This window comes from Equus przewalskii, chromosome 9 (assembly GCF_037783145.1).
Source record: "Equus przewalskii isolate Varuska chromosome 9, EquPr2, whole genome shotgun sequence".
Classification (NCBI taxonomy): domain Eukaryota; kingdom Metazoa; phylum Chordata; class Mammalia; order Perissodactyla; family Equidae; genus Equus; species Equus przewalskii.
The window spans coordinates 9,974,446-10,001,088 of record NC_091839.1 but is presented as its reverse complement, the minus strand read 5'-3'; the positions used below and the strand labels follow the sequence as shown (position 1 = coordinate 10,001,088).

General features: G+C 51.1%; 1 protein-coding gene across 19 annotated transcripts; it reads left to right on the top strand.

Annotated features, from left to right (window-relative positions):
* The first annotated feature begins 354 nt into the window (after window positions 1–354).
* On the top strand, window positions 355–26,375 carry FBXO17 (F-box protein 17). Of its 19 annotated transcripts, XR_011543752.1 has the most exons (10): window positions 374–509; window positions 9,402–9,557; window positions 16,977–17,111; window positions 18,037–18,307; window positions 19,734–20,099; window positions 20,794–20,905; window positions 23,118–23,213; window positions 23,984–24,119; window positions 25,474–25,783; window positions 26,096–26,375. XR_011543752.1 is itself a non-coding variant. In XM_070632746.1 (9 exons), the coding sequence occupies exons 5-9, from the start codon at window positions 19,751–19,753 to the stop codon at window positions 25,615–25,617; spliced, it is 837 nt and encodes a 278-aa protein (XP_070488847.1). In that variant the 5' UTR covers window positions 374–509; window positions 9,402–9,557; window positions 16,977–17,111; window positions 18,037–18,279; window positions 19,734–19,750; the 3' UTR covers window positions 25,618–26,375. The 19 variants fall into 19 exon arrangements, 13 of the variants coding, with proteins under 13 accessions (XP_070488841.1, XP_070488847.1, XP_070488844.1 ...); XR_011543751.1 differs by lacking the exon at window positions 9,402–9,557; XM_070632746.1 differs by having other exon boundaries at window positions 18,037–18,279; window positions 25,474–26,375.
* The last annotated feature ends 268 nt before the right edge of the window (window positions 26,376–26,643 follow it).

Below are 26,643 nucleotides of genomic sequence, written 5' to 3'. Positions count from 1 at the left end.
CGGGTGCATAGCCTACGTTTCTCTGGGCCTCAGTTTCCCAGGAGAGCGTCCCTGGGGTCGTGCCTATAAAGCATCGCGCACAGTGCACGCCATGAGCGAGTGCCAGCGAGGCTTTACTCGTGGTGGGCGGCCTGGCATTCAGGGCACCGGCCCTGGGATGTCTGAGAGCAGTCACTTGAGGACCTTTGGACAATCTAGGGCAATGCAGGAACGGTGCGGGCCCAAGGGCAGAGGGCAGGGGACAAATAGCTGGTGGCCTCGGCCTCGCTGGCCCTGAACCTCGGGTTAATCCAGTTGTGTGTCATACAGGCAGGGGGCGGGTTTCCAAAGCAGGGGGCACAGGTTGTCGCGGCCGCAGAGAAGTAAGCGGGGTAGCGAGGCTCAGCGTGGGAGCAGGCCGGGTTTCCGAGGCTCTGGGGACACGATGTAAGTTCGAGAGGATCCCCGCGGGAGGAACTCTGATCCAGTGTTTCAAACCAGGCCCAGCGTCACAGTCTCAGCTAAGCCACGTAAGAGCAGAGGACAGATGGTGGGGAGGTGTTGCGAATGGCGGAGGCGGCTGGAGGCGGGAGGCCGGGGTGAGAAGGAAACCCGGGTCTGGGGGTTCTGGGGGAGCCGGGGGCGTCCCCACGGCGGGAGGCTCCCGGAGGTGGAGCTCGCCCCGAGGAGGCGGCGGGCTGGGCGCCGGGGACCCAGGTGTCAGATCGCGGGGCGCCGGGGCCGCAGGTCCCCACGTGGGGACCGCGCAGGCTCCCCGAGGGGCGGGCCCCCAGACCCGGGAGCTCGGGGCTGGCTCTGGTCCCCGCCCGCCTCGTGGCATCTGGGCCCGGCCCGGCGCCAGCCGCGCTCCCGGGTCCCGCCCGCCGGCGCAGCCGCCCGAGGAGGGCGGGCCGCATCCAGAGCCGCCGCGGCCGCCAGCACCCCCGGGGGAGGACCGCCCGCCCCGGGGCTCCCTGGGGGGCCGATCCAGGGAGCCCCCGCCCGCCTCCCGGAGCAGCGGGGGAAAGGGGATCTTTGCCCGCCGCCGCCTCCGAGCGGGCCACCAGGTGAGCGCCGGCACAGGTCGGGACCCGCGTCCGGTCCCCACTCGCCGCTGGGGGTCCCAGGAAGGATTTCCGCCCCCAGACCCTACCCGGAGGGGCGGGTCCCGGGCGTCCTGTGCCCCTGCGCCCTTTCCTGGGCCTCCGGTCCTGGGCTCCCGGGCCAGAGTGAGCCCCAGATCCTGCGGGGAGGGCTTTGCTTTGCAAACCTGTCCCGCTCCGCCCGCTGCGAGGCCACCATTAAGTCCGTCCCTCCAAACGCAGCGACCGACACGTGTCCGCTGCAGCCGGCGAAGGGCCGGGCCGCTCGCCAGCAGCTGTGCCCATTGTCCCTGCCGGCCGCCGCCCCTTCGCAGACCCTGCCCATCCGCGGTCTCCCGGCGCCGGCGCCGTTGCTTGATTTAGCAACTGGGCACAGGGTGTTTTGAGCTCCTCCCAATTTAAATTTGGTTCTTCTAAGTCAACTTTTGCAGTGTCCAGGAATATTGCTGAACGCTGGGTATCTTGTTCCTTCAACTTTAGACAGCATCTGTTCACTCCCGCTTTGGGAAGATCGCACTATTGCAAACACACTTTTAGAATAAATAATAACAGCTTTTTAAAAACGTCCCGGGAACGCACAAGAACAAAGGACAAATAGGAAAGACAAAGCTTTACAGGAAAAATAACGGATCCTTTAAACCGCAGCCGCCAGCCCCACGGCCAATGAAAACGTTTGGAAATTAAGTTACTTTTCAGAAATGGTAAAAAGTAACTTGTGGTCTGTGGCGCATCGTTTTAAATCTTTTCTGCTTTTGATTCCTCTGGTAGTTACTTCCACATCTTTAAAGCAGATTCTTGGATGGTTATCTCTTGGTTTATCAGCTTTTACACATTAATCTCTTGCTAAAAATAGATGGCGACAGCTTTCCTAATGATCACAGCATTCCTGTCAGCTTCCCTGTTGGCTGTTTATTTAACTACTGATTTTTATTGTTTAACCCAATCAGGTTATACACGTGGTTCACAAATCAAATAGAAATGAGAGTGCCTTATTTTTTTTTCTATGATAAAAGTAATATAATCTAAGAAAATGGAAAAGGAAGGGTAGTGTTTTAGATTAAATTGGGGAACCGTAACCACCCACAGCAGTGTGCAAGCCCCTGAGCTTGTCAGGAACAAACAGCTGCAGAAGACTTTTCTGGGTCAATGAGGAAAATTGTTCACGGGCTGGGTATGAGAGGGCAGAATGGACTTCTCTTGGTGGTAAGTGGTTGTGAAGACCTAAAAAGGGCTCTGATTCTTTCTTAGGAGATGCAAGTTGAAGGTTTTTTTTTTTGGTGAGGAAGATTGGCCCTGAGCTAACATCTGTTGCCAGTCTCCCTCTTTTGGGGCTTGAGGAAGATTGTTGCTGAGCTAACATCTGTGCCCATCTTCCTTGACTTTATATGTGGGATACCACCACAGCATGGCATAGGTCCATGCCTGGGATGCGAATGTGTGAACTCTGGGCTCTGAATTGGAGCATGTGACGTTAATCACTACGCCACTGGGCCAGCCCCGTGTCGAAATATTTAAGAATTCATGAAAATAGAGAGAAAGCAAATATGGCAAAATGTGGAACATACAGAGATGTTCGTTTTACTATTCTTTCAAATTTATGATGAAATTTTTTATTTTTTGAGGAAGATTAGCCCTGAGCTAACATCTGCTGCCAATCCTCCTCTTTTTGCTGAGGAAGACTGGCCCTGAGCTCACATCCGTGCCCATCTTCCTCTACTTTATATGTGGGACGCCTACCACAGCATGGCTTGCCAAGCGGTGCCATGTCCGCACCTGGGATCTGAACTGGTGAACCCCAGGCAGCCGATGCAGAACGTGTGCACTTAACCAATACGCCACTGGGTGGCCCTATGATGAAATTTTTATGGGGAAAATAAAGTCAGACAATTGAGAAACTAAGAAAGAGATGAAGATGTGCACAGTGGCACAGACGCTGGCATCTTCCACACCGAGGTTCAAATCCCAGCTCTGCCACTGACTTAGCTGGTGACCTTGGGTTCGTCGCTGCCCTCCTCCAAGCCTCAGTTTCCCCAGCTGAAAAACAGCGCCTGCCTCATGTTGTCTGTGGGGCTCCTATGGGGTTTTGTGAAGCATCCCCACGTACCTAGAGCTGAGTCAGTTCTCAGTTAACAGCAACCATTAGTATTTTGTGAAGGATGTTTCTTAACCAGCACAGACTCCTCCCCTGGGAATAACCGCTGTTAACGCCATGACCCTGTTGGGTCCTTCCCTCTCTTTTTTATAGAGAGATTTTGAACTTAGCATTTTCTTCTTAAAATTCAGCACGTGGCCCTGACTTTGCCGTCAGTGTGGTTTTCTGCCGTGTTTCGTCCCTTACTTTCTGAGCTCTTCCCCCCTCAGCCCACGTTCCTCTGGTCGTGGGTTCAGTGGCCGCGTGACTCCGCTGTGTGGAGGTGCAGACAGACTCCAGTGCCTTCGCCCACCTTCACTGTTAATCACAGTCACAACAACCAACATTTGTTGAGGGCCAGGCTTGACCTTTTAATTTTCCCACCTCCATGAGAGGCGGGAGTTATTAGAAGTCCTCAGTGTCTTATCCAAAACTTTTGAGGCCAAATGCGTTTGGGAATCCAGACTATGAATGAATATTAGGCAAGTCCTATGGAATGCATCCTGTACGTTACGTGAGACGCCCGGCGAGGCTGCGGAGCATCGTGTGCTCCGACGTACTGATATTTCTTCAGCGAAATGCCTGTTCATTCCCAGGGGAATAAACAAAACCTCACGCCAGTCAAGTCAGCTCTGACACCACCTGGGTCTGAGAAAGACTTTCCGTTTTCAGAGCTTGTGGGCTTGGGGATTATGGTGAGGGGATGTGGACCCGACCTTTCCCATTTTCAGAGGAGAAATCTCATACTCAGAGGGAAAGCCTTTTTGCCCAAAGTCATGAAAAAGTTAGAGTTGGGACTTCAGGCTGTCACCACTAATTCCCCAAACCAGTGTCCCTTGCTAGCCCTGTGATGCCCTCTCGCCCAGAAATGTCACCACTGCCTCCTGGGAGCGAAAGGATGCACGGAAAGAATTTCCCAGAGTGCCCCACAAAGAAAGCACTCGACAAATGTGAATTATTTCTTGCACTAAGATGCAATTAGACAATTGCGTTCTTTGGCTTAAATAAGCATGGTGTTCATTGATGGCATCATTTATTTTTAATTGTGAAATATACCATCCATACAGAAAAGTACATAAAACATATGTACCGTTAACAAATAATTATAAATTTACCCATGTAACTGGCACCCAAGTCAACAGCGAGAATATCGCCAGCTCCCAGATGCTTCCCTGTGTGCTCCTTCTGGTTGAAGCTCTCTCCTTTCCTCTAGGAGCCACCGTCCTCACTTTCATGCTATTCACTTCTCTGCTCTGCTTTTCTTCATGTTGTTTTAGTACCTATGCGCGCATCCGTAAACAATATTGATTAGTTTAGCCCGTGTGCGAACTTGCTGAGAATAGAACCATTGGTGTGAGTAATTTATCATCCAAACCAGGAAATTTTGGAAGCAATAGAAGTCACTATTAATAATTACCCTAACTACCTTGGGACCACAGGTGTAGCCAGGCTTGTCCCAGGCTGTCTGGTTGTCCTGGAACCACACTTCGGGTGACTTCTGTCCAGCATCTTTCACTCAAAATTATGCTTTTGAGGTTCATTCAGTCTGCAGTGGGTACTTATAGTTAACTCCTTTTTATTGCTACATAGTATTCCATTCTGTGACTACCTTTATTTACACATCCTACAGTGGATGGGCATCTGGGTCATTTTCAGGCTGAAGCTGTGAGGAACAATGCTCTCAGGAATATTCTAGTATGAGTTTCCTGGCTCTAGGGTCGAATTGCTGGGTCCTGGGGGAGGCACATTTTCAACTTCAGTAAAAAATGCCAACTAGTTTCTAAAGTGGTTATACCCACTTATCCTGCCACCAGGAGTGTATGTGAGTTCTCACTAATAGCATTTTTTTCCTTTTTCTTTTTTTTTTTTTTTTGAGAGGAAGATCGACCCTGAGCTAATATCTGTCGCCAGTCTTCCTCTATTTTATACGTGGGACGCCACCACAGCATGGCTTGATGAGTGGTGTGTAGGTCCACACCTGGGATCCAAACCTGCAAATCCTGGGCCACTGAAGCGGAGCACACGAACTTAACCACTATGCCACCAGGCTGGTCCCTCCTTGATAGCATTTTAGGTAAATTATGGTGACATTGTACTGGTTGATTGGTTTATTATTTTTTTTAAAAAAAGCATATCTTTATTACACATGATATTCATTACATTTAAATTAGAATATACCAAACAGCCAAGGTAACTTCGCCTCCCCCGTCTCTCACACTGTGGCCTGGAGGGCAGTTGGGTAACTGAGAGGGTGATGTCAATGAAATGACAGAGAAATAGATAGAAATCCAGAATCACCTACTACTGTCTGCTATGAAAGATGGTATTTGGCCAACTGTGTATTCCTCTGCTTTACTGCCCCAGTGATTTTTAATAATTGTACTGTTTGGGTATTTTTTTTTAACATTTTTTATTTTTCCTTTTTCTACCCAAAGCCCCCCCAAGTACATAGTTGTGTATTTTTTTTTAGTTGTGGGTCCTTCTAGTTGTGGCACGTGGGCCGCCACCTCAGCGTGGCTTGATGAGTGGTGCCATGTCTGTGCCCAGGACCCAAACTGGTGAAACCCTAGGCCGCCGAAGCGAAACGCACAAACCCATCCACTTGGCCACGGGGCTGGCCCCCTAGGGATTATTTCTTATTAGCCTTTCTAAGTTTAAATTTCATGCATCACTTCTATTTTTTCTTCTGGCAACTTTTGATTCCCGTGCTAAAAGGTGGGTGAGCTGAGCATCCTGGACCCCCTCCCCCACCTTTCATTTCCCATCCTTTGTCAGTCATCCGTGTATTTTCCCACTGTCAAGTCTGTTCTGCTGCCATAAGTAACATGCTTCAGTCTTGCCTGCTTTAACTGTAAAGTTTGAAGGGGTTTTTGACAGCAATCAACGTGTAATTGACATACCATGAAATTCAGCCCTTGTAAATGTCCTATTCTGAGATTTTTGGGAATTTACAGAGTTCTGCGGCCATCACCACAGTTTAGAGCATTTCCATCACCTCCAAAAATATCTCTTGTGCCTATTTGTGCTCACTCCCTCTTCCCATGCCCAGCCCAGGCAACTACTCATCTTTCTGTATCTTTAGATATGTCTTTTCTGGACATTCCATATAAATACATCCTACAATAGGAGCTCTTTTGTGTCTGGCTTCTTTCACTTAGCATTCTGTTTTGGGGTTCACTCACGATGTAACATGTACAGTACTTCATTCCTCTTATTGCTGAGCAGTATCCCCTCGTATGGACAGACCACATTTTGTTGCTCTGTTCACCGGATGGCCGCTGAATATCCATTGATGGACATTAGGATTTTTTCCAAATATATAATGCTGCTATGAACATTCGCAATCAAGTCTTTATGTGGACATATGTTTTCATTTCTTTTGGGTAGATAATCCAGTACTAGAATTGCTGGATTTTGTGGCAAGTTTAAGTTGTTTTTTTTTAAATGTTCAACTTTTAAAGAAACTGCCTGTTTTCCAAAGTGGCTGTTTTTTCACATTCCCACCAGCAATGAGAAGTTTCTAGTTTCTCTGCATCCTCTCCGATCCTTTGAACAATAGCCATTCTAGTAGGCATGAAGTGGTGTCTCATCGTGATTTTAATTTGTACTTCCTTAATGACTAATGATGTCGAGCATCTTTTCTTGTGCTTATCAGTCATTTGCATATATTTTTTGGTGAAATCTCTATTCAAATCCTTTGTCCAATTTTTAAAATTGGTTTGTCTTATTATTGATTTTAAGTGTTCGTTATATATTCTGGATACCAGTCCTTTATCAGATGTATGATTTGCAAATATTTTCTGCCAATCTATAGCTTGTCTTTTCATTTTCTTAATGATGCCTTTTGAAGTGCAAAAGTTCCAAACTTTGATGCGTAATTAATCCATTCTTTTCATTTATGAATCATACTTTTGGTGTTATATATAAGAAATCTTTGCCTAACCCAGGATCACAAGATTTTTCTCTTGTTTTCTTCTAAAAATTTTACAGGTTTAACTCTTACTTTTAGGTCTATGATTCATTTGAAGTTGCTATTTGTGTATTGTGTGAGGTAAAGGCCTAAATTCATCTTTTTTGCATGTAGATTTCCCAGCACCATTTGTTAAAAAGACAGTCTTCATGCTAGGAGATCAGATCTTTAAACGTTCTCATCACAAAAAAGAAATTATAATTATGTGACATGATAGATGTGTTGAAAAACAAAATTCAACTGAGTAAATTTGAAAATCTAATTGGCTTTATGAAATGATTCATGAATCAGACAGTATCTCTTCTGGCAAGCAGAGAGATACTCTGGGAAGTTAAACAAAATGGAAGGTTTTGGGGCCCAGCCTGGTGGCGCAGCAGTTAAGTTCCCAGATTCCGCTTGGGCAGCCGGGGGTTCACTGGTTAGGATCCCCGGTGTGGACATGGCACTGCTTTGCAAGCCATGCTGTGGGAGGTGTCCCACATATAAATTAGAGGAAGATGGGCACGGATGTTAGCTCAGGGCCAGTCTTCCTCAGCAGAAAGAGGAGGATTGGCAGCAGATGTTAGCTCAGGACTAATCTTCCTCAAAAAAAAATAAAATGTCTTTAAGAAAAGTTCATTGGAGGAAAGTAAGAGTTCAGAGTGACAGTGGCTTCTCATTGGCTGAGCGACGGTGTTTTCCATTGGCTGGGCTTGTTGCTGGGCAAGGAGAAAATCTTCCTTCCTCCTGCCAGGGTAGTCAGGTGGAGACAACTTCCTGTCGGAGATGCAAGGTACGTCTCTTCCTGTGTAGGGAAACTGACCATGAGCGGTAGGGTGTGAGAGCTCTCTCCATAGGCCTCCATACTCCAACGTTACTTGAGGTTTCCTTTATTAATTTTCACAGCGGTGTTAGCTAATGCTACAATTGTCGTCGCATGACAGTATATAAGTATCAAAACGCATTGTACACCTTACATTTATACAATGCTATGTGTCAATTATGCCTCAAAAAAAAAAAAAGGCAATCTTTTCCCCATGAAAACCAATAAACAGGCTTCTCTAAGGAGAATGCCCCTAGCCCCCAGGTCACATGGATTCCTTTCTCTTGCACTTTGTCAAATGGACACAACATGGATCCAGTTTAGTGTCTATCATATTCAGACCACAACTTTCTTAAGCAGCTTTTTGTTTTTCCTGCAGTTTCTCATCGCTTTCATTTTTCCCTTTTGAGAGAAGCATTTTCCTGTTTCTAACTCGTCTGATCTATTTCTTAGATTTTTTTTTTCTTCTTGAAGACATTCTTCTTTTTATAGTATCCTATTCTCGTCTCGTTTTCAATATCTTCTCAAATCTAAGTGGACCCAGGACCAGCTACATAATTTGCTGGGCCCAAGGCAACGTGAAAATGTGGGCTCCTTGCTCAAAAATGATTCCGAATTTCAAGTTGGCAACAACAGAGCGTTAAAACAAGCATGGGGCCCTCCTAAGTGTGGGGCCAGGTGTGAATGCACGAGTCACACGCCCATGAAGCCTGAAGCTGGCCCTGAGTGTGCTAATTAGGTTTTGTTCTTTTCCTTTGGCCTCTGAATCGTCTGTTTCCTCTGGGGTCACTTTGCTCTGGTTCTGCCTGAGGAGCTTCTCCTTCTCTTTCAGGTTCCCAGTTTCCCTCAAGTATCTGCTGATCCTTCTTGTCCAGTCACATTTTCAAACAAACGAGGGGCTGGGAGACTCTTTTAAGTAACTGGGATGAGGTTTGGGGCTGTTACAAATATAGTCCTTCTTTCCCACTGGCCTTTGTCGAGTTGAAGGGCCGACTGAGCCCTCTGTCTGGTGATAGCACGGAGGAAGCCAGTCTCTGCTGGGAGCTGGATGCTGGAATGGGGAGGGCTACACCCAGGAACGCCGGCAGCCTGGCACTTCCCAGACACTTCATGCAGTTTGTTTAGGGAACAATCATCCATTCTTGTCTTGTGTTTCTGGTGTGAGAGCGTTGGACAGCCTGAGATCTGTGTGGCAAAGCGTGAAAGAGGAAGGAGATGAGCAGGGAGCCAATAGGCACGGTTTTTTCAAAGATGGACTAACCTCTGCCCTCACTCTGCCCTCTCAGTCCTGACCTGGACGCCTACGCCAGCCTGGGCCCCTCTGGCTCCAGAGCCTCTGGGGTCCTTGAGGCTCCATGGCTCCCACTGTGAGTTCTGTCCCAGCCCCTGCACTTCTGTCTGCTTTCTGTATTTCAGAAACAGATCAACATGGCTTTTTCATTGATGATCTCCCTGCTGTTGACTTTGCTGTTCAACTTCTTTGCCGTACGTAGAGAGAATGCCCGTTGAGAGCGAGATCAGACTGCCCAGATTCCAATCCCCACTCCACTTCTGACTGCTGTGTGACCTTACGTGAGTCATTTCTCCTCTCTGGGCCTCGGTTTCCTCATGGTGTGAAGATCAAGTGGGAAAACACAGAAGTCACAAAATGGCCACCCCTAGTCGGTTCCTGGGTCTGTAGATCTGTCTCATCTGGCCTGTACTTGCTTTACTATTTATTATTATTATTACTATTAACGCATTGCTAACATTTGAAAATTGGGTGATTTTGCATAAAAACTGAGATTTCCAGGTTCTTTTGAAAAACTGGAAGATATGGCCAAACTGGGCCCCCCACCCACCCAGTTGGCAGTCAGTCAGCCAGAGTGAGTGCTGGCACAGCCTTTAGGCTGAGCTGTGCTCTGGTTTGCCAGGGTCCCCACCACTCCCTGGTTCTCCCACCAGTCAGCCTCCTTTGGGGTACTGCCTGTCTCCTGTAGACATTTGAACTTGGAATTCCTGGGATAGTGGTTTGAGAGCATCTAGCACAGGACCATGCACATATGAGCTGTTACTATTATGAGGCCAGCCAAAGGCAGCCATGTAAGTGGGGTCTCAGATCCAGCCCTTGCTCTGACCACCAGGCAGTGCTGGCCCAGGGGTGCATTCACCCAGAATGGCTGCCTTTAAAAAAAATCTACCCAAAGGCTCATAAAGGCTAGTACGGCCCTGATTATCAATAGCTCAGTCTGCCTTCTCGAAGGAGAAGCCACACCGAATCTTATTTATTTATTTATTTATTGGTGAGGAAGATTGGCCCTGAGCTAACAGCTATGCCTGTCTTCCTCTATTTGGTATGTGGATGCCACCACAGCATGGCTTGATGAGCAGTGTGTAGGTCCAGGCCCGGGATCTGAACCTGCAAACTCCGGGACACTGAAGTGGAGCACAGGAACTTAACCACTACGCCACCAGTCTGGCCCCACATCAAATCTTTGGACATGCAAACCACTTTAAAGAGCAAAAAATTTTAACCTTGTCTCGACGATTTTTATGTAACCAATTGTTGCAGATTAGAAGCAACCCCAGCGCTACAGTTCAAGAGCAAAAAGTTAAAATTAATAAGGGAGAATGTCAGATAGAGCGGAATCCCCCAGAGGCCTGAAAAGGAAGCCATCCTGTCTAAAACGAAAAAGCTTGACCACAGCAGGTGCTGGCAACTGCAGCTCGCCTACACTGTTGATGGGAACGCAAAGGGCACGATAAGGCTGAAAAACCGCTGGGTGTTTTCTTGTTACGTGAAATGCGCTTGGTAATATACACTTACCATAGGATCCAAGAGTCCTGCTCCCAGGCATTTAGCCACGAGAAATGAAAACATACGTCCACTTAAACACGTGTACAGGAATGTTCATAGCGGCTTTATTCTTACTAACCCCAAACTGGAAACAACCCAAGTGTCCACCATGGTGAGCGGATAAACAGATTGTGGATTTCCTGTTCAATGGAATACTATGCAGCAATAAAAAGGAATGAACTCCTGATCGACACCTGCAACAATGTGTATGAATCACGCAAAGGTTATCCTGAAGGAAGGAAGACACAGGGAGCACATACTATATGTATCAGTCAGCGTCCAGCCAGGACACTGAGCCACACAGTAGTTTGAAGGGAGAATGTTTAATATACAGAATTATTCATTATAGCAGAGGATTCGTGTAAGAGCAATTAGCTACTAAGAAATTAGGAGAATGCTAAAGAACATAGAAATAGCAGCTATAAGGAGCAGCCATGACTCCTAAGATCCAAGATAGAGAGCTCTAGAAAGATGACAGCCCCCAGAGACTCTGAGCTCCTTGCAGAATGCTTGGCCGAGGCTCACTAGACGGCAGGGGAGTCCCTGGGGAGGCTGCACCGGTGGGACTTGCTGGACATCCACCCTCTGGAAACTGCCAGAAGTCCATCCTCTAGGATGCTGGGGAAAGCAATTCACAAGGACGTGCCTCACTAGGGGCGCCCTGCTAGGAAGCCACGGATGGCGGCGTGGGGGGCCAGGGCATGCCGCTGGCTGCCAGACCCTGGAGAGGCGTGCCCGCTGCCCGAGCTGCCCCAGAAGCTGCCCGCCCTCCAGGGAGCAGGTCTGGAAGCTGGAGGCAAAGTCTGTCCCACCGGCAGCGACTCTCTGGCTCCTTCTACTGGAAAAACGTATCATGTCAGCGGGCGAAGGAAAAAGATTTAAAGGGCCAAACTCGTATTTCGCCGCTTGGAGCTGGGAGGCAGTAAACTGATAACTGGCACGCTGTATGGCTCCATTGATACAAAATCTGAAAAAGAAAACTCGAACTTATTGTGGCGGAAAGCAGATTAGTGCCTTGGGGTGGAGGCGGGGGTTGTCTGGGAGGGGGTAAACGGAAATGTTCCCTATCTTGGCTGTGGTGATGGTTACGTGGTTGTGTAGAGTTGTTTAAAATTGTACACTTGAAATATGTGCATTTTATTGGATGTGACTTATACATCAATAAAGGTAATTTTTTGGCAGGCCAGCCCTGGTGGTCTACTGGTTAAACTCGGCGGGCTCCGCTTTGGCAGCCTGGTTTTGGTTCCCCGGGCACAGACCTACACCACTATCAGCAGGCATGCTAGGGTGGTGGTTCACATACAAAATAGAGGACGATTGGCAACAGATGTTAGCTCAGGGCCAATCTTCCTCAGCAAAAAAATAAATAAATAAAGGTAGTTTTTTTAAAACGTACCCAATCTTGGAAACAGGGCTCACGTGCAATTATAAATGCAAAGAAATGCACACGTGCACACACAGCAGAACGGCAGCCTGAATCCCACCACCGAGATCCCCCAGCTTACCCTGGTGACTGTGTCTCTATGGGGTGGTGTCGGGATAGTTTCTGGCACTGGCTCGGAGGCCTGCTCTCCTACTCTCCCTGAGGGGTTCAAGGTCAATGTGGGTGCTGTGGGCAGTGGCTGAGTTTACGGGGGTGATGAGGTGCGCATGCGCCTACTCCTCTCTCCTTTTCCCCCCTCCCCAAGGTGAATCCACAGAGGGCCCCCCATCCTTTCAGATGATCCACTCACCCTGAGAGCAAAATCCTACTCCTTGTTTTATTACCATTGGGTCTTGTTGCTTGAGTCCTGGGCATGGCTTAGGGACATTTGTCCTTCACTGCTCACAGCGACCCTTTGAGGCAGAGCAAGAGGTATCCCCAAATTACAGGCAAGAAAACCAAGGCTCAGAGGTCAGCAGGACACCTAAGAGATGGCGTGCCCAGGATTCGAACCCAGATCATCGCCTCCATAGTGGGAGCTCCAGCCACCACCTATCCTGCTGGGGGGCATTTGGGTCTCTTCTCCCCCCATGATTGTCTTATGACAGTGTCCAAGCATACAGAAAAGTTGAAGTAATTATACAGTGAATATTCGCTGACTCCTAAGGAGGGGAGATGCTAACATTACCCGTGTATTATTTAGGCTGATACTGAAATATTACTATTCATAGTAACAGTTTAGTCAGTCTTCCAAATTCATAAAATAAAATAAAAAGTTGGTAAAATGACATTTCAAGGACAAAACTGTCTAAATATCACAGCCAGTAAAAACATACACTTATAAATGCATAAGGGTTACGCGTAAGTCATTCTCATCTGTTATTAGCTGATAAAATTGATTAAAATAATTTCAAAATCAATTGAAATAAAACTGCTAAAATAATAAAGGTAAAATTAACAAAAATTAAGGAATAAAATTAATAAAGTAAAAATGACTGTATAAAATGAACACAGTTTAGTGAATCAGGAGCCTTGAAAATGAAATTATATTATTTGACATTTTGAGTGTAGATTCTGGGAAAAGGATGCTCAGCTGGAGAGACCACGTGGAGACAGAGAAATGCCTCAGGAGCCCCCAGCTCTCTCTCTCTCTTTTTTTTTTTTTTGGTGAGGAAGATTGGCCCTGAGCTAACATCTGTACCCACTTCCTCTATCTTGTATGTGAGTCACCGCCATAGCATGGCTGACGAGCTATGTAAGTCTGTGTCTAGGATCTGAACCCGTGAACCCAGGCTGCCGAAGCAGAGCATGCTGGACTTAACCACTATGCCATGGGGCTGTCCCACGGCAGTGTTTTTGTGCAAAATTTTCCAGTCACTATAAAAAGGTCTCTAGGGGCCAGCCCCCTGGCTGAGTGGTTAAGTTCGCACGCTCCGCTTCGGCGGCCAAGGGTTTCGCCGGTTCAGATACTGAGCGCGGACATGGCACTGATCGTCAGGTCATGCTGAGGCAGCGCCCCACATGCCACAACTAGAAGGACCCACAACGAAGAATATACAACTATGTACTGGGGGGATTTGGGGAGAAAAAGCAAAAAACAAAAGGTCTCTAGCCCGACACAATTCAAGGAACTGCTGAGGAGAGAGAGAACCAACTCTCCGTAGTTTCCATGGGTTCCTTCATTTTACAGCAGTCCTATCTTTTGTTTGATAACTTTGGGGAGAGCTTTTGGATATCTTTTTGTTCCTTTCCGTGGATTACCATCTCTGTTTTTATTGTTGTTTTTAGGAAACCTTTTCTAAAAAGCGCTCAAACTGTACAGTCTGATGAATTTTTACAAATGAATGCACATATATAGTCAGCCCTCAGATTGAGAAACAGAAAAAAACACGTTTTCTAAATGAGTATACCTCTGCCCGGTGTGAAATTGCAGTGCTGCCTGAAATTGTCTTGGCAGAGAATGTTTTGTTGGTGTTCAGGACATAGATTCATCATGAAACGAATCATTGAGTCATTGATCACAAGCTAAGGGTACAAAAGAGTCCAGATTTTTAAATAAAATCAAATAAAGATATCACACCACTAAAAATACCAGTAGTCAGAATAGCTAAAACGTGGAAGCACCCTGTGTCCATCCGCAGATGAGCGGACAAGCGAAATGTGAGCTCTCCATACAATGGAATATTATTCAGCCCTAAACAAGAAGGAGCTTCTGACACATGCTCCAACATGGATGGACCTCAAGGACATGATGAGAAATGAAATAGGCTAGTCACAAAAAGATGAATACTGTATGATTCCTCATCTCAGGACTCAGAGTAGTCAAAATCTTAGAGACAGAAAGTAGTGTGGTGGTTCCTGGAGGGAGGAGGGAAGGAGTGATGGGGAATTATTGTTTTATTTTATTTTATTTTATTTGAGGAAGATTAGCCGTGAGCTAACTGCTGCCAATCCTCCTTTTTTTGCTGAGGAAGACTGGCCCTGAGCTAACATCCATGCCCATCTTCCTCTACTTTATATGTGGGACGCCCACCACAGCATGGCTTGACAAGCGGTGCCATGTCCTCACTCGGGATCCGAACTGGCGAACCCCGGGCCGCCAAGAAGCAGAATGTGCGCACACTTAACCGCTGCGCCACTGAGCCGGCCCCGGGCATTATTGTTTTACAAGAGGAGAAGAGTTCTGGAGATGGATGGTGGTGATGGTGGCATGACATTATGAATATATTTAATACCATGCTGTTAAAAACAAACAGAAAAGCATGTTCTTCCTGCATTACATTTACTAGGCTCGGTGGAGATAATTATTTTTTTGCCCCAAATCACACAGATAGGAAATAGGCAGAATCAGTGTTTGAACCCAGATCGGTCTGCATCGGGCACCCGTTCTTTCTTCTTCGGGCTCTTTTTTTTTTTTTTACTTTTTTTTTTAACTATTTCTTTTTTTTTTTATTGAGTTATTGATAGGTTACAATCTTGTGAAATTTCAATTGTACATTAATGTTTGTCATTTGTGTTGTAGGTGCACCATTTCACCCTTTGTGCCCACCCCCCACCCCACCTTTCCCCTGGTATCCACTAAACTGTTCTTAGTCCATAATTTTAAATTCCTCGTATGAATGGAGTCATGCACAAATTGTCCTTCTCTCGCTGGCTTATTTCACTTAACATAATTCTCTCAAGGTCCATCCATGTTATTGCAAATGGAATGATTTTGTTCTGTTTTGCAGCTGAGTAGTATTCCATTGTATATGTGTACCACATCTTCTTTATCCATTCGTCTGTTGCTGGACACTTAGGTTGCTTCCACGTCTTGGCTATTGTAAACAGTGCTGCAATAAACATTGGGGTGCATAGGACTTTTGGGATTGCTGACTTTAAGTTCTTTGGATAAATACCTTGGGGCTCTTTGACATCCGGGGCAGGATAGCTCTTTGAAGTGGTACCCATGCCACGAAATGCAGGTCTCTGAGCATCGTCACATGTAGCTGCACAATAGACCGCTCAAAACGCAGTGACTTAAAACAATACCCATTCTTTTCTCGTTATTTTTTATGGCTCTGGGGATATTGACCCGGCTCAGCTAAGCGGTTCTTAGGGGCTCTCGGGCAGGTGCCCTCAGACAGCGACACACGGCGGCTGGGTCGTCTGAAGGCTGATTCAGTCCCATGTTAGCACCTGGGATGTGGACACTCAGACATCTGGGGCTCCCCAGGCATTGCCCTCTGTCCCCACACGGGCTTTCCAGAATGATGACTTCAGGGCAGCCAGCCTGAAGCGAGGGTCCAGGCAGCGGGATGCCGCACCAGCTTGCAGCGGTGGCTGGCGAGAGCGGACTGTGGGCAACTCTCCAGCCCCACAGGGCAAGGTCTTCACCGTGAGAACTCGCCATCAGCCCCAGTGGGTGTACTTACACCAAGGAAAACAGCAAATGCTACAAACCCAGACTCTTGTCCTTTTTCCCCAGACAGCCAGTTGCTGAACACTGAGCAGCACACCCCTGGACTCAGGGCTCCCAAGGTGCGCATCCTGACAGCATCTCCTCTGTGACGACCCAGCCTCGGAAACCCCTTAGCAGTCACTTCTGCGCTGTTCTGAAAGTTGAAGCAGTCGCAGAGGCCTGCCCATGTCCAGGGGAGGGGTGTGGACTCACTTCTTTTTTTTTTAAAGATTGGCACCTGAGGTACCAACTGTTGCAATCTTCTTTTTTGGTTTCTTTCTGCTTTTTATCCCCAAAGCCCCCCAGTACATAGCTGTATATTTTTAGTTGTGGGTCCTTCTAGTTGTGGCATGTGGGATGCCGCCTCAACGTGGCTCGATGAGTGGTGCCGTGTCCGCGCCCAGGATCCGAACCAGTGAAACCCTGGGCCGCCATAGCGGAATGCGTGAACTTAACCACTAGGCCACCGGGCCGGCCCCCGGACTCACTTCTTAATGGAGAGGGGTCCAGCCCTGGAAGAGTGTGTCAGGTAGGGTACGTTGTATAGCCATTTGGGAAGACATGCTCTGCCGTAGCATCATGGGTCCCTGGAAACAATACCAGCAGCATCCCCCAGTCACTGTGATAACCAGTAAAAACCTCCCCCTAAACACGCACATGCTCCTGAATGCCCCGGCAGCAGGGCCCACACGAGCCAGCCAGTAGTTGGCACTCAGCTGTGTGGACCTGGCAGCTATGAGCTGCCTCGGGGCCCTCAGTAGAGCATCCTAAACAAGCGTTTTCTATCCCCAGGGCTCAGGAGGTACGTCGCTTGAAGGTCCTTGCTCCTCAGTGAAGTCTGGCTGCCCTCCTTGTGTGAGGGGGCCCCCCAGCTCCAGAGGTCCCCCGTCTCCGCATTCCGGAAGAGGGCCCACCCGCTACACTCTGGTGAGTGTCCCGTCCACGCCAGGCAACTGGTGCACTTGCTGGTAAATTGCTGCTAATTATTAACGCAACTAACAACCGTGGGGGCAAAGTACACTCTAGTCTCTAAAGCCGGTCTCCACAATGTCGGTCACTCTGCCGTCGGGGCCAAGGGGTGTCGGGCTGTGCGCCATGTCCATAGACCGCTTGCCCGAAAGAGGCTGATTTCTTAACAAGACCTTCATCGATTTGTTTAAAAATAACAACAGCTGACAGGAACCGGGCACCCACTGGCTTTAGACAACATGACAAGCGTTAGCTGGCTGAAGGCTGTTAGACCGGGCCCACCTCCAAGGATGGTTTTGGCCATCAAACTGAGTGGATGGGATGCAGTGAGACGATCCAGCTTAAACGCTCAGCTCAGTGGCCAAACGAGGGCTCCAGAAATGTCGCCAGATGAAAATATAGCTAAATGGAGCTTGTTATTTTTTTATGATGTGTAATCATAAGAGCAACTAATAATTTAGTGTTTAAGAGTAATATTATTTTTATTTATGAGACACTGGCAGTTTTTTTTAAGTCCTTTACAAATATCAACTCATTTCGTCCTCACAATAACCCTAGGAATTAACCACTGTTAACATCCTCATTTTCAGAAGGGGAGACTGAGGCACAAAGAGATTAGTGACTTGCCCTTGGTCACATTACTAGGAAGAGGTCTAGCTGGGACTCGAACCCAGGCCGGCTGGATCCAGATGTCGGACTTTCAGGACGAGGCTGTTCTGCCCCAAACAGGGAAATCAACGAATTTTGCACTAGATCTTGGGCTGATCGCTGAGTTCTTGTTAAATAAAGGGATTTCGCCTCACTGTGCCTCGCATCTTCACCTGCGCAGTGGGCTTCTGGTGTGACGATTCGTTCGTTCATTTAACATCTCTTTATCGCACAGTTATTCTATGTCAGGATCCACTGTGGACATTGTGGTTTGCAGTACGTGAAAGAAACAACAGTTCTGCCCTCGTGGTGGTTACAATGTGGGCTGGTCGTGAGGCCCAGAAGTTGTAAATCAGGTGGCCAGGGAAGGTCTCGTGGAGAGGCTGACATTCGAGCAAAGACTTGAAGGAAGCACTGAGGCGAGCAAAGAAATCCTCTGGATCCAGGTGGAGGAAACAGCCTGTGCAAAGGCCCTGAGGTGTGGAGGCCGCTGTGGCTGGGGCAGAGTGAGTGAGGGGGAGATGAGGGCAGGGAGGCGATGGGGGCAGATCGTGAGGGGTCTTGTGGGCCACGGCGAAGACTTGGCCTTTCCCCTGAATGACATGGAGCCAGACGAGGGCTCTGGGCAGGGAGGGCCAGGACCTGACTTGGGGGTTTACTCCTGATCTGGTGTGAAATGGTTATCTACAGAGAGGAAGAGCGAGGGCCTAAGAAAAATGTAAACCTGATGACTGGGCAGCATTAGGGGCACACTCGAGGGTCAAGTTCATAAACTCGAAGGGAGACCAGCCAGTGAAGCTGTGTGTTGTCCTTCAGCAGCTTTAAACTGGGTGGGAGAGGCACAAGGTAGACGGGGGGCTGGATTTAACCAGGGTCTCGTGTAGGAGGAAGCCAGAGGAGGCGATGTGGTATGCAAAGAAACCAAGGAAGTTAAGCTGCATAAGGAAGAAATGAGGATGTGAGGGGATGAGGGGCCTGAAAAGGAGGGAGAGACAGAGGGTGGCAGACCCCAGTGGGCTGGAAGGACAGTGGGGGTCTAGGGCATTGCGGGGAGAGAGCTGGAAAGAGAGGAGACGGGTGGAGAGATGCCTGAGATTGAGGCTCTGAAGATGCTGTCGTTATTGAGACAAGGTCTAGGTGTGACCATGGGAGGGGGGGACAGAGAGGAGAGCAGGTCAGGAAAGGGGGGGAGGGGGGCAGGAGACAGAAGGAAGGATCATCTACCTGGATGTGAAATGACTAAGAATGTTGACAGTGAGCCTGGAGAAGTGAGAAGTACTGATCTGGGTCAGCAGATGATGCACCCCGTGGGGTAGTCAACAATCTGCTCTGATGATGAGATTCATAGTTGGGGAGCTTGGGGAGGATGGAGGGAGAAGGGTCTGGAAGCAGCACCAAGGAGCAAGGAGATTTCCCCACTTGGAAGGCCCACAGGACAGCTGGGTTCTGATTAGAACAAGAAGGTGACAAGAACGTCCAGTCAAGAGATTGAGGAAATAGATTTTGCTGAAGACAGGTCATGAATTCCAAAGGCCTGAGGAGCTGGGACAGGTTGGGGGATGGGGTGACAGTGGTTTCCTCCCCGCTGGGTCTTTCTCGGGGGTCTTCAGTGTGCTTATGGTCATCTATAAAGTGCTTAGCCTGACACGAGTGCGCCGGCCAGGGATGGGAGCCATGGTTAGCAGTCCCGGTGGGGGTCTTGGTCAGGCCAGGGGGTTGTTGCTCCAGGGGGAAAGCTGGGGAGAAGCCGATCGATCGCCCTCCGGAGCCAGGTGGCCGGAACTAGCTGCCTGGTTTTCGCGGCCGTTGTCAGTCCCGGGTGGCCCACGTACCTGGTGGGGTCACGGTCCAGCCGCAGCGGGCTTGCGTCCAGGGAGGAGCGGTGGAGGGAGGCCAGACGACCCTGACCCGCCCACCCCTCTCGCCCTGCAGGACTCCGGCGGCCGGCGATGGGCGCGCGGCCCTCGCGGCGGCGGCTGCCCGCGGACCCGCCGCTAGCCTTGGACGCGCTGCCCCCGGAGCTGCTAGTGCAGGTGCTGAGCCACGTGCCGCCGCGCGCGTTAGTGCTGCGCTGCCGCCCGGTGTGCCGCGCGTGGCGCGACGTGGTGGACGGGCCCACCGTGTGGCTGCTGCAGCTGGCCCGCGACCGCAGCGCCGAGGGCCGCGCCCTGTACGCGGCGGCCCAGCGCTGCCCGCCCCACGGCGAGGACGAGGAGGAGTTCCCGCTCTGCGCCCTGGCGCGCTACTGCCTGCGCGCGCCCCTCGGCCGCAACCTCATCTTCAACTCCTGCGGAGAGCGTGGGTACCGGGGGCGGGGCCTGGGAGGGGGCGGGGCCAGGGCCGGGAGCCGGGGGGCGTGGTCCAGGAAAGATGCTCCTGGGAAAGTGGGCGGGCGAGGCCCCTCAGGGGCTGGGGGAGAGACGGACTGGGTGGGTGGAGCCGGGGGCTGTAGGCGGTGGAGGGACACCAAATGGATGGGCGACACCCAGCGGGCGGAGCCAGGGGGCGGGGCCGCGGCCGGAATGGCCCCGTGCTGGGACAGTGGGCTCGGTGGGCGTGGCTAAAGAGGGAGGAGCCAAGGGGAAGGCTAGGGAGAAGCCGATTGGGTGCTGGAGGGGGCGGAGCTTGCATGGAAATATACGATGTATTGAGAGGCCTTGGGGACGGGAACTGAGGAGTGGGCGGGGCCAAGGGAGGAGCCGGGGGTGCTGTGGTGGGAGAGGATGGGGTCTTGGTAGAAGGAGCCGCGGGCGGGCCAGGATTGAAACCCAGTAAATTGAGAGGCTGAAGAGAGGTGGAACAGGGGATGGGGCCGAGTGGGGCCGAGGGGAAGCTGAGAGGATGGGCAGGGCTGGGTGACGGGGTGGTGGGGTGGGACCAGGAATGCAGGCTGCTGGGAGAAGCTGGTGGGCGGGGCTAATTGGGTGGTGGCGGGCTCTGCGGACGAGCTGGCGGGAGAATCCCTTGTGTTCAACCCTATTGTATCCCACAGAGGGCTTTAGAGGCTGGGAGGTGGAGCACGGCGGGAACGGCTGGGCCGTGGAAAAGAACCTCACACGGGTGCCGGGAGCGCCTTCCCAGACCTGTTTCGTGACTTCTTTCGAGTGAGTGGCCCTTGATCCCTGGGGCAAGGGTTCCGAGGAGGGAGGGGGACCCAACCCCATCATCCTCCTCACCCTCACCCACCTTCATCCTCTCCTTCCCTCACTCATTTATTCAGGCAGTCAATCAACGAATATTTGTTGGGGACCTGCCAGGTACCAGGCACTGTTTTATATGCCAGAGACACAAGGAAAATGCGGCAACATCAGGAACCTGCTCTTTTTTCATCTACATTTTAATTGTAGGGTGGGGGAAGACATTACACACATAACCAGTAAAATAACAGCAAAAACAACAGGACTTGGGGCTGGCCCTGTGGCCGAGTGGTTAAGTTCGCGCGCTCCGCTGCAGGCAGACCAGTGTTTCGTTGGTTCGAATCCTGGGCGCGGACATGGCAGTGCTCATCAAACCATGCTGAGGCGGCGTCCCACATGCCACAACTAGAAGGACCCACAACGAAGAATATACAACTATGTACTGGGGGACTTTGGGGAGAAAAAGGAAAAAAAATGAAATCTTTAAAAAAAAAAAAAAAAACAACAGGACTTACTCTATGCCAGATGCTTTGCATAGAGCTCTTAATCCTGGCAACAACCCTGTGAGGTAGAGACTGTTATTATCTGCACTTTATAGTAAGAAACTGAGGCACAGAGGCTAACCAACGTCTAGTAAATGGTGGAGCTGAGATTTGAACCCAGGGAATCTGGGTTCTGGCTCCAGAGCTGCTGATTGTGATAAATGCTATGAAGCCATCAGAACCGTTTGATTTATTGATTCTCTCTACCCTCATACCCCACAACCATTTTCCTTGTCTCTCGCCCCATAGTCAACCATTCTCTTGTGGCATTATCCAGCTTTCTAGTAGTTGCCAGTATATTAGGGGTGAAGTGATATCTCATCGCTGTTTTAATTTGCATGTTTCGATTTCCTAATAATCAAGCATCTCTTCATATGCTTGTTAGCTTTTTGGATTCCCTCTTTTGTAAATTGCCTGTTCATATTTCCTATTAGGGTTGATGTTTTATTCTTGTTGATATACAGGAATTCCTTGTAGATTCTACCTGTCAGTCCCTCGTCCATCCTGAACACTGTGGAAATCTCCCACTCTCCATCTGGATTAACTGTGTCCGTGGTGTTCTTTGTTGTTATTTTCATATGATCAAATTCACCTCTCTCTTTTTTCGCTCTAGAATTTGTTTTTGAAATTTTGTTTAAAAAACCCTTCCCCACGCTTATAGCCTAACAAAATTCTCTTATACCTTCTTCTGGTAACCTCATAGTTTTACCTTTCACATTTAGATCTTTAATCCACCTTTGAACGTGGTGTTAGGAAAGGTCCAGTTTTCCCCCCTCCACAGATTCAGTCAGTTTTCGCCACAGCATCGTCTAAAGAATCCATCCATTTGCCCATGGACTGGCGGTGCCGCCTCTATCATTTGTCAAGTTCCTCTGCATACCTAGGTCTGTCCCTGAGCACTGGGTTCCGTTCCACTGGCCAGTTTATCACTTCTTCTGCCAGCACTGCACTATTTCTATTATTATGGCACATTCAAACTAGGGGGAGGACAGTGTTCAAAGGTGTAGGCAGACCACAGGCGGTACTGCAGGAGCCCGGGCTAGTAACATTGGGGAAGCTCATCGCCACCCCTGGACCCGACACGGGGAAGTTACTGAAATGTGAGACAGAGAAGGCTCTGAGGAGAGGCCACTTCGGAGCTGTGCCCTTTCCCTGAGGCACACAGCAGTCCACAGTGATCCCTTGGGAGGGAGCCGGGAGGGTAAATACCCTGATTTTACTCTCTTCTCTCCCTTCCATCTTCTGCTGGAGCTTCCCACTGCTGACCCAACAGGAAGGGAGAGGAAGGGAGACCATCTCTGCAGGCACTACAGCCCCACAGCCGGGCCCCCACACTCTCAGAAGCCCCAGAATGCCCCGTTCAATGTGGGCCTCCATTGGTACCCATGTCCCGGTCCCCACAAATATCAGGGGTAGGCTTGCATAGCAGTCAGCCTCCTGGAGCCCAGAGCAGCGGGGAGAATGGTGGAGGGGATTGCAGAGGCCAACAGGGTTGCCCAGCCCATCATCCATCTTAGCTGGTAGAGCAAACCCTGAGGGGCTGCCGAAGATAGGGTTGGGGGGAGGGAGTTCTTGGAGGAGGTGATTTCTAGGCTGTGACTGTCTGCCCCCGCTCCCCCATGGTCTCCACTTCGCAGATGGTGCTTCAAGAGACAGCTTGTCGACTTGGTCATGGAGGGGGTGTGGCAGGAGCTGCTGGACAGCGCCCAGATCGAGATCTGTGTGGCCGACTGGTGAGTGAAGATTGGCGACCTGCCCCCAGCACCGACTGTGGTGCTGGCAGCGGTTCTGCAAGAGGCGCTCGTTTCCCGCCGCCATCAACCCCATGGGCTGGCCCATTACTCTGCCGCTTCATATTGAGGCTTCGAGAGGGGAAGCGATGCTCTCAGAGGTGCCGAGCCAGGGAGGGGCGGAGCCTTGGGGAGCCCAGACCCCTCACTCTGCACTCGTCGCCCCACCCCCTCTTCCCAGCAGTACCCGGGTCGCTGACATGGGAGCCGTTGACGGGCTTCGCTTGGTCTGAAACAGACCAGCCTCTCTCACCCACTCCACCCCCATAGTCGGCAACTTAGGCTGACCCTGAGGGCTTGTGGACACCCACGGCCTCAGAAGGGAAGGGATCCCCGTGTCCTGAGAACTGAGCGGCAGAGTTGGGATGGGGGCGCTGGCCGGCTTCAGAGTCTGCGGGCCAAGCACAAGCCCCCTCCTCTCCAGAGCACCCCGCTGCTCCCCAAAGCATTCGGGCTCTTCCTTCAAGCTCCTGCTCCCCCGCCGAAAATCCAGGTTCTTCCCTGGGACTCTGGCTCCTCCCCCACAGCGTCCAGATTCCTATGCCCTGGCTCCTCCTCCAGATTCCCCAGCCAGACCCCCCCATCTGCGCCATCGGGGGCGCGACCCTCGTCCAGGCGCAGGGAGGCCCAGCCCTCAGCCTCCTTCCCCACCCTAGAGACGTGGGAGGGTGGTGGGGGGCGTCCAGGCTCACCGTCCTCCCGCCCCCCGGCAGGTGGGGCGCCCGAGAGAACTGCGGCTGCGTTTACCGGCTGCGGGTCCGCCTCCTGGACGTGTACGAGAACGAAGTGGTCAAGTTCTCGGCCTCGCCCAACCCTGTCCTTCAGTGGACGGAGCCAGGCTGCCGGCAGGTGGGTCCAGAGCGCCTTCCAGACTGCCCCCGACCCGCCCAGGGGTGCACCCCACCTCTCACTCTGCTCAGGGGCGGCCCTCGGCTCTCATCCAGAACCCCCAACCATCTCTGAGCCCTTATCACAGCCCAGGCGCTGTGCATTAACTCATTTCATTAGCACACCAGCCTCGCTGATCTGCATACATTTATTGAGCGCCTACCGTGTACTGGGCACTGCTGTACGTGCTGGGAATGCAGCGGGGAACGCAAGTCCTCACACTGTGCCCCTTCTAGAGTTGAGGAAACTGAGGCACAGCTCTGGCCCAGAGTGGCACAGAAGCGTGCAGGGCCTGACCCAAGCCCAGGCTGGCTCCCGAGCATTAGCCATCACGATCACTGCACCCCACTTATCGAAACAACCTTTCAGTGGTCTCATTTCCACTCCTCATCTCCTCCCTGACCCCCCACCATGTAGACACAGCATCCAGAAAGATCCCCTTGAAAAGGCAGTCAGGTCACACGTCTCCCCTGGTTGTGACCCTCCATGGCTCCATCTCAGAGTCCCTCCAGGCACTGGTGGAAAGGAGGCGAGTCTGGACCCACGCTGCCACACGGAGGGACCCGGGGAACCTGCTAGGTGCGGGAGGCCGGGCCAAGGGCCAGAGTGTAGGACGGCGTTTATGTGAAACGTCCAGGACAGGCAGAGCCAGACAGGGAGTGGCTGCCAGGGGCCGACAGGGAGGGAGGAGTGAGGGATGGTGGCTAACAGATTCAGCGTTTTTCCCTGGGGTGATGGAAATGTTCCAGAATTAGATAGTGGTGATAGTTGCATAATGCTGTGCATAGACTAAAAGCCTCTAAATTGTACTGTTTAAAATGGTGCATTTCATGTTAGGTGAGTTTTATCTCAATAAAAAAGTTGCAAAAGATGGAAAAGCCAGACGCCGAAGTCCTTCCCTGGCCCACAAGAACCCCCAGGATCTGCTCGTTAGCTCCCTGACCTCATCTCTTACTTCTCCCCGTGCTCTGCTCCCAGCACGCTGCCACCTCAGGGTCTTTGCACTGACTGTTCCTGTCCGGAACACTCTCCTCCAGATTTCCCCATGGCTCCTTCCTCTCCTTCAGGTCTCTGCTCAAATGTCACCTCAATTTACGACCCCGCCCTCCTGCCGAATTCCCTCTGCCCCTTTCCATCCGTCTCCAGTGCCTGGTCCCCCACGAGATGGTCAGTTTCACCAGGGCGGGCTCTTTCGCTGCCTTCTTCACCGCCGTCTCCCCGGCACCAGGACAGGCCTGGCACCCGTTCCGGGGGGAGTATCTGCAATCCGGTGGAGGAGCACAGACCTCACCCTCTTGCTCTCCTCCCCCTGCAGGTCTACCATGTCTTCACCAACTTCGGCAAGGGCATCCGCTACGTGTCCTTTGAGCAGTACGGGAGGGACACGCGTTCCTGGGTGGGGCACTACGGCGCCCTGGTGACCCACTCCAGCGTGCGGGTCAGGATCCGCCTGTCCTAGCGCACCGGCCTGCGTGCCTTCCGGGAAGCACTGCCCTCCGCCAGACACCGTCTTCCACCCAGGGTGGCTGGCAGCCGGGAGCCCGAGGACGCCCGTGGACAGCGGGCTCCCACGTGGCCTCCAGGGAACACCACTTGCTGCTGCTTCAGCACGGGGCCCACACATTGTACGCAAAGACAGGGATGCAGCCAGGCTGCTCACGGCTCCCCCGGTGGGGGGCGGAGGGTACCTCGGAGGCGGTTCCTTTGCCTGCAAACTGTTTACCCACGTGGGGCTGTCAGTGGGTAGACGGAGCCAAATCAAAGGCCAAACCAGGATTTCTAATGGGGGAGGAAGCTGCCGACAATCTGGGCCAGTGGCTCCTGTCGGCGTGTTTTTGGGGTAAGCTGATGGCTGGCAGGGAGCAGAGGTGAATCTGTCAGTCTGCCCTTAAGGGGACCACCAGGGACATCAAAGGATCCCTTTCTGTTGTTTCCAGGAGTCTCGGATTCAGCTGTGGGGCCCCTGCAACCTCCACCAGCACTGCCCATCAGCATACCCTGTTAGGCCAGGCTGGAGCTGTTCCCTTCAGAATTCCTGAGGCCGAGGACCCCAACCCCTGCCCCGCCTCAGGGCAGCACACTCCGCTCCTCCACACCCCGGCCTCCTGCACCCGGCCTCCAGGAGCAGGGCGTGCCCAGAGGGGAGCTCCCGCTCCCTACCCCGCTCAGCTCAGCCAGCAAACTAGCTCAATAAAACTGGTGCTCGGTGTGAAGTGAGGGGGGATTTTTGTCTGTCATTGGTGTTCTTTCTAGCCCAGCTCTGATCCTGCAAGGCCTGGTGGGAGGATCCCACTAGTGAGAACTTCAGGAGGTGTGTGAAGTGGCATGCAACAAATGGAGGCGGCTTTGAGAACCCAGAGAGGCCACAAGGACGCACGGGACAGCTCCCACGCGGCTCCCAGCTGTTCTCCCAATGGCTCTCACCCAGGCACCCTTATCAATGCCACTTAGGCCAGGAGGAAACAGGCTCGGAGTTCAAATGACC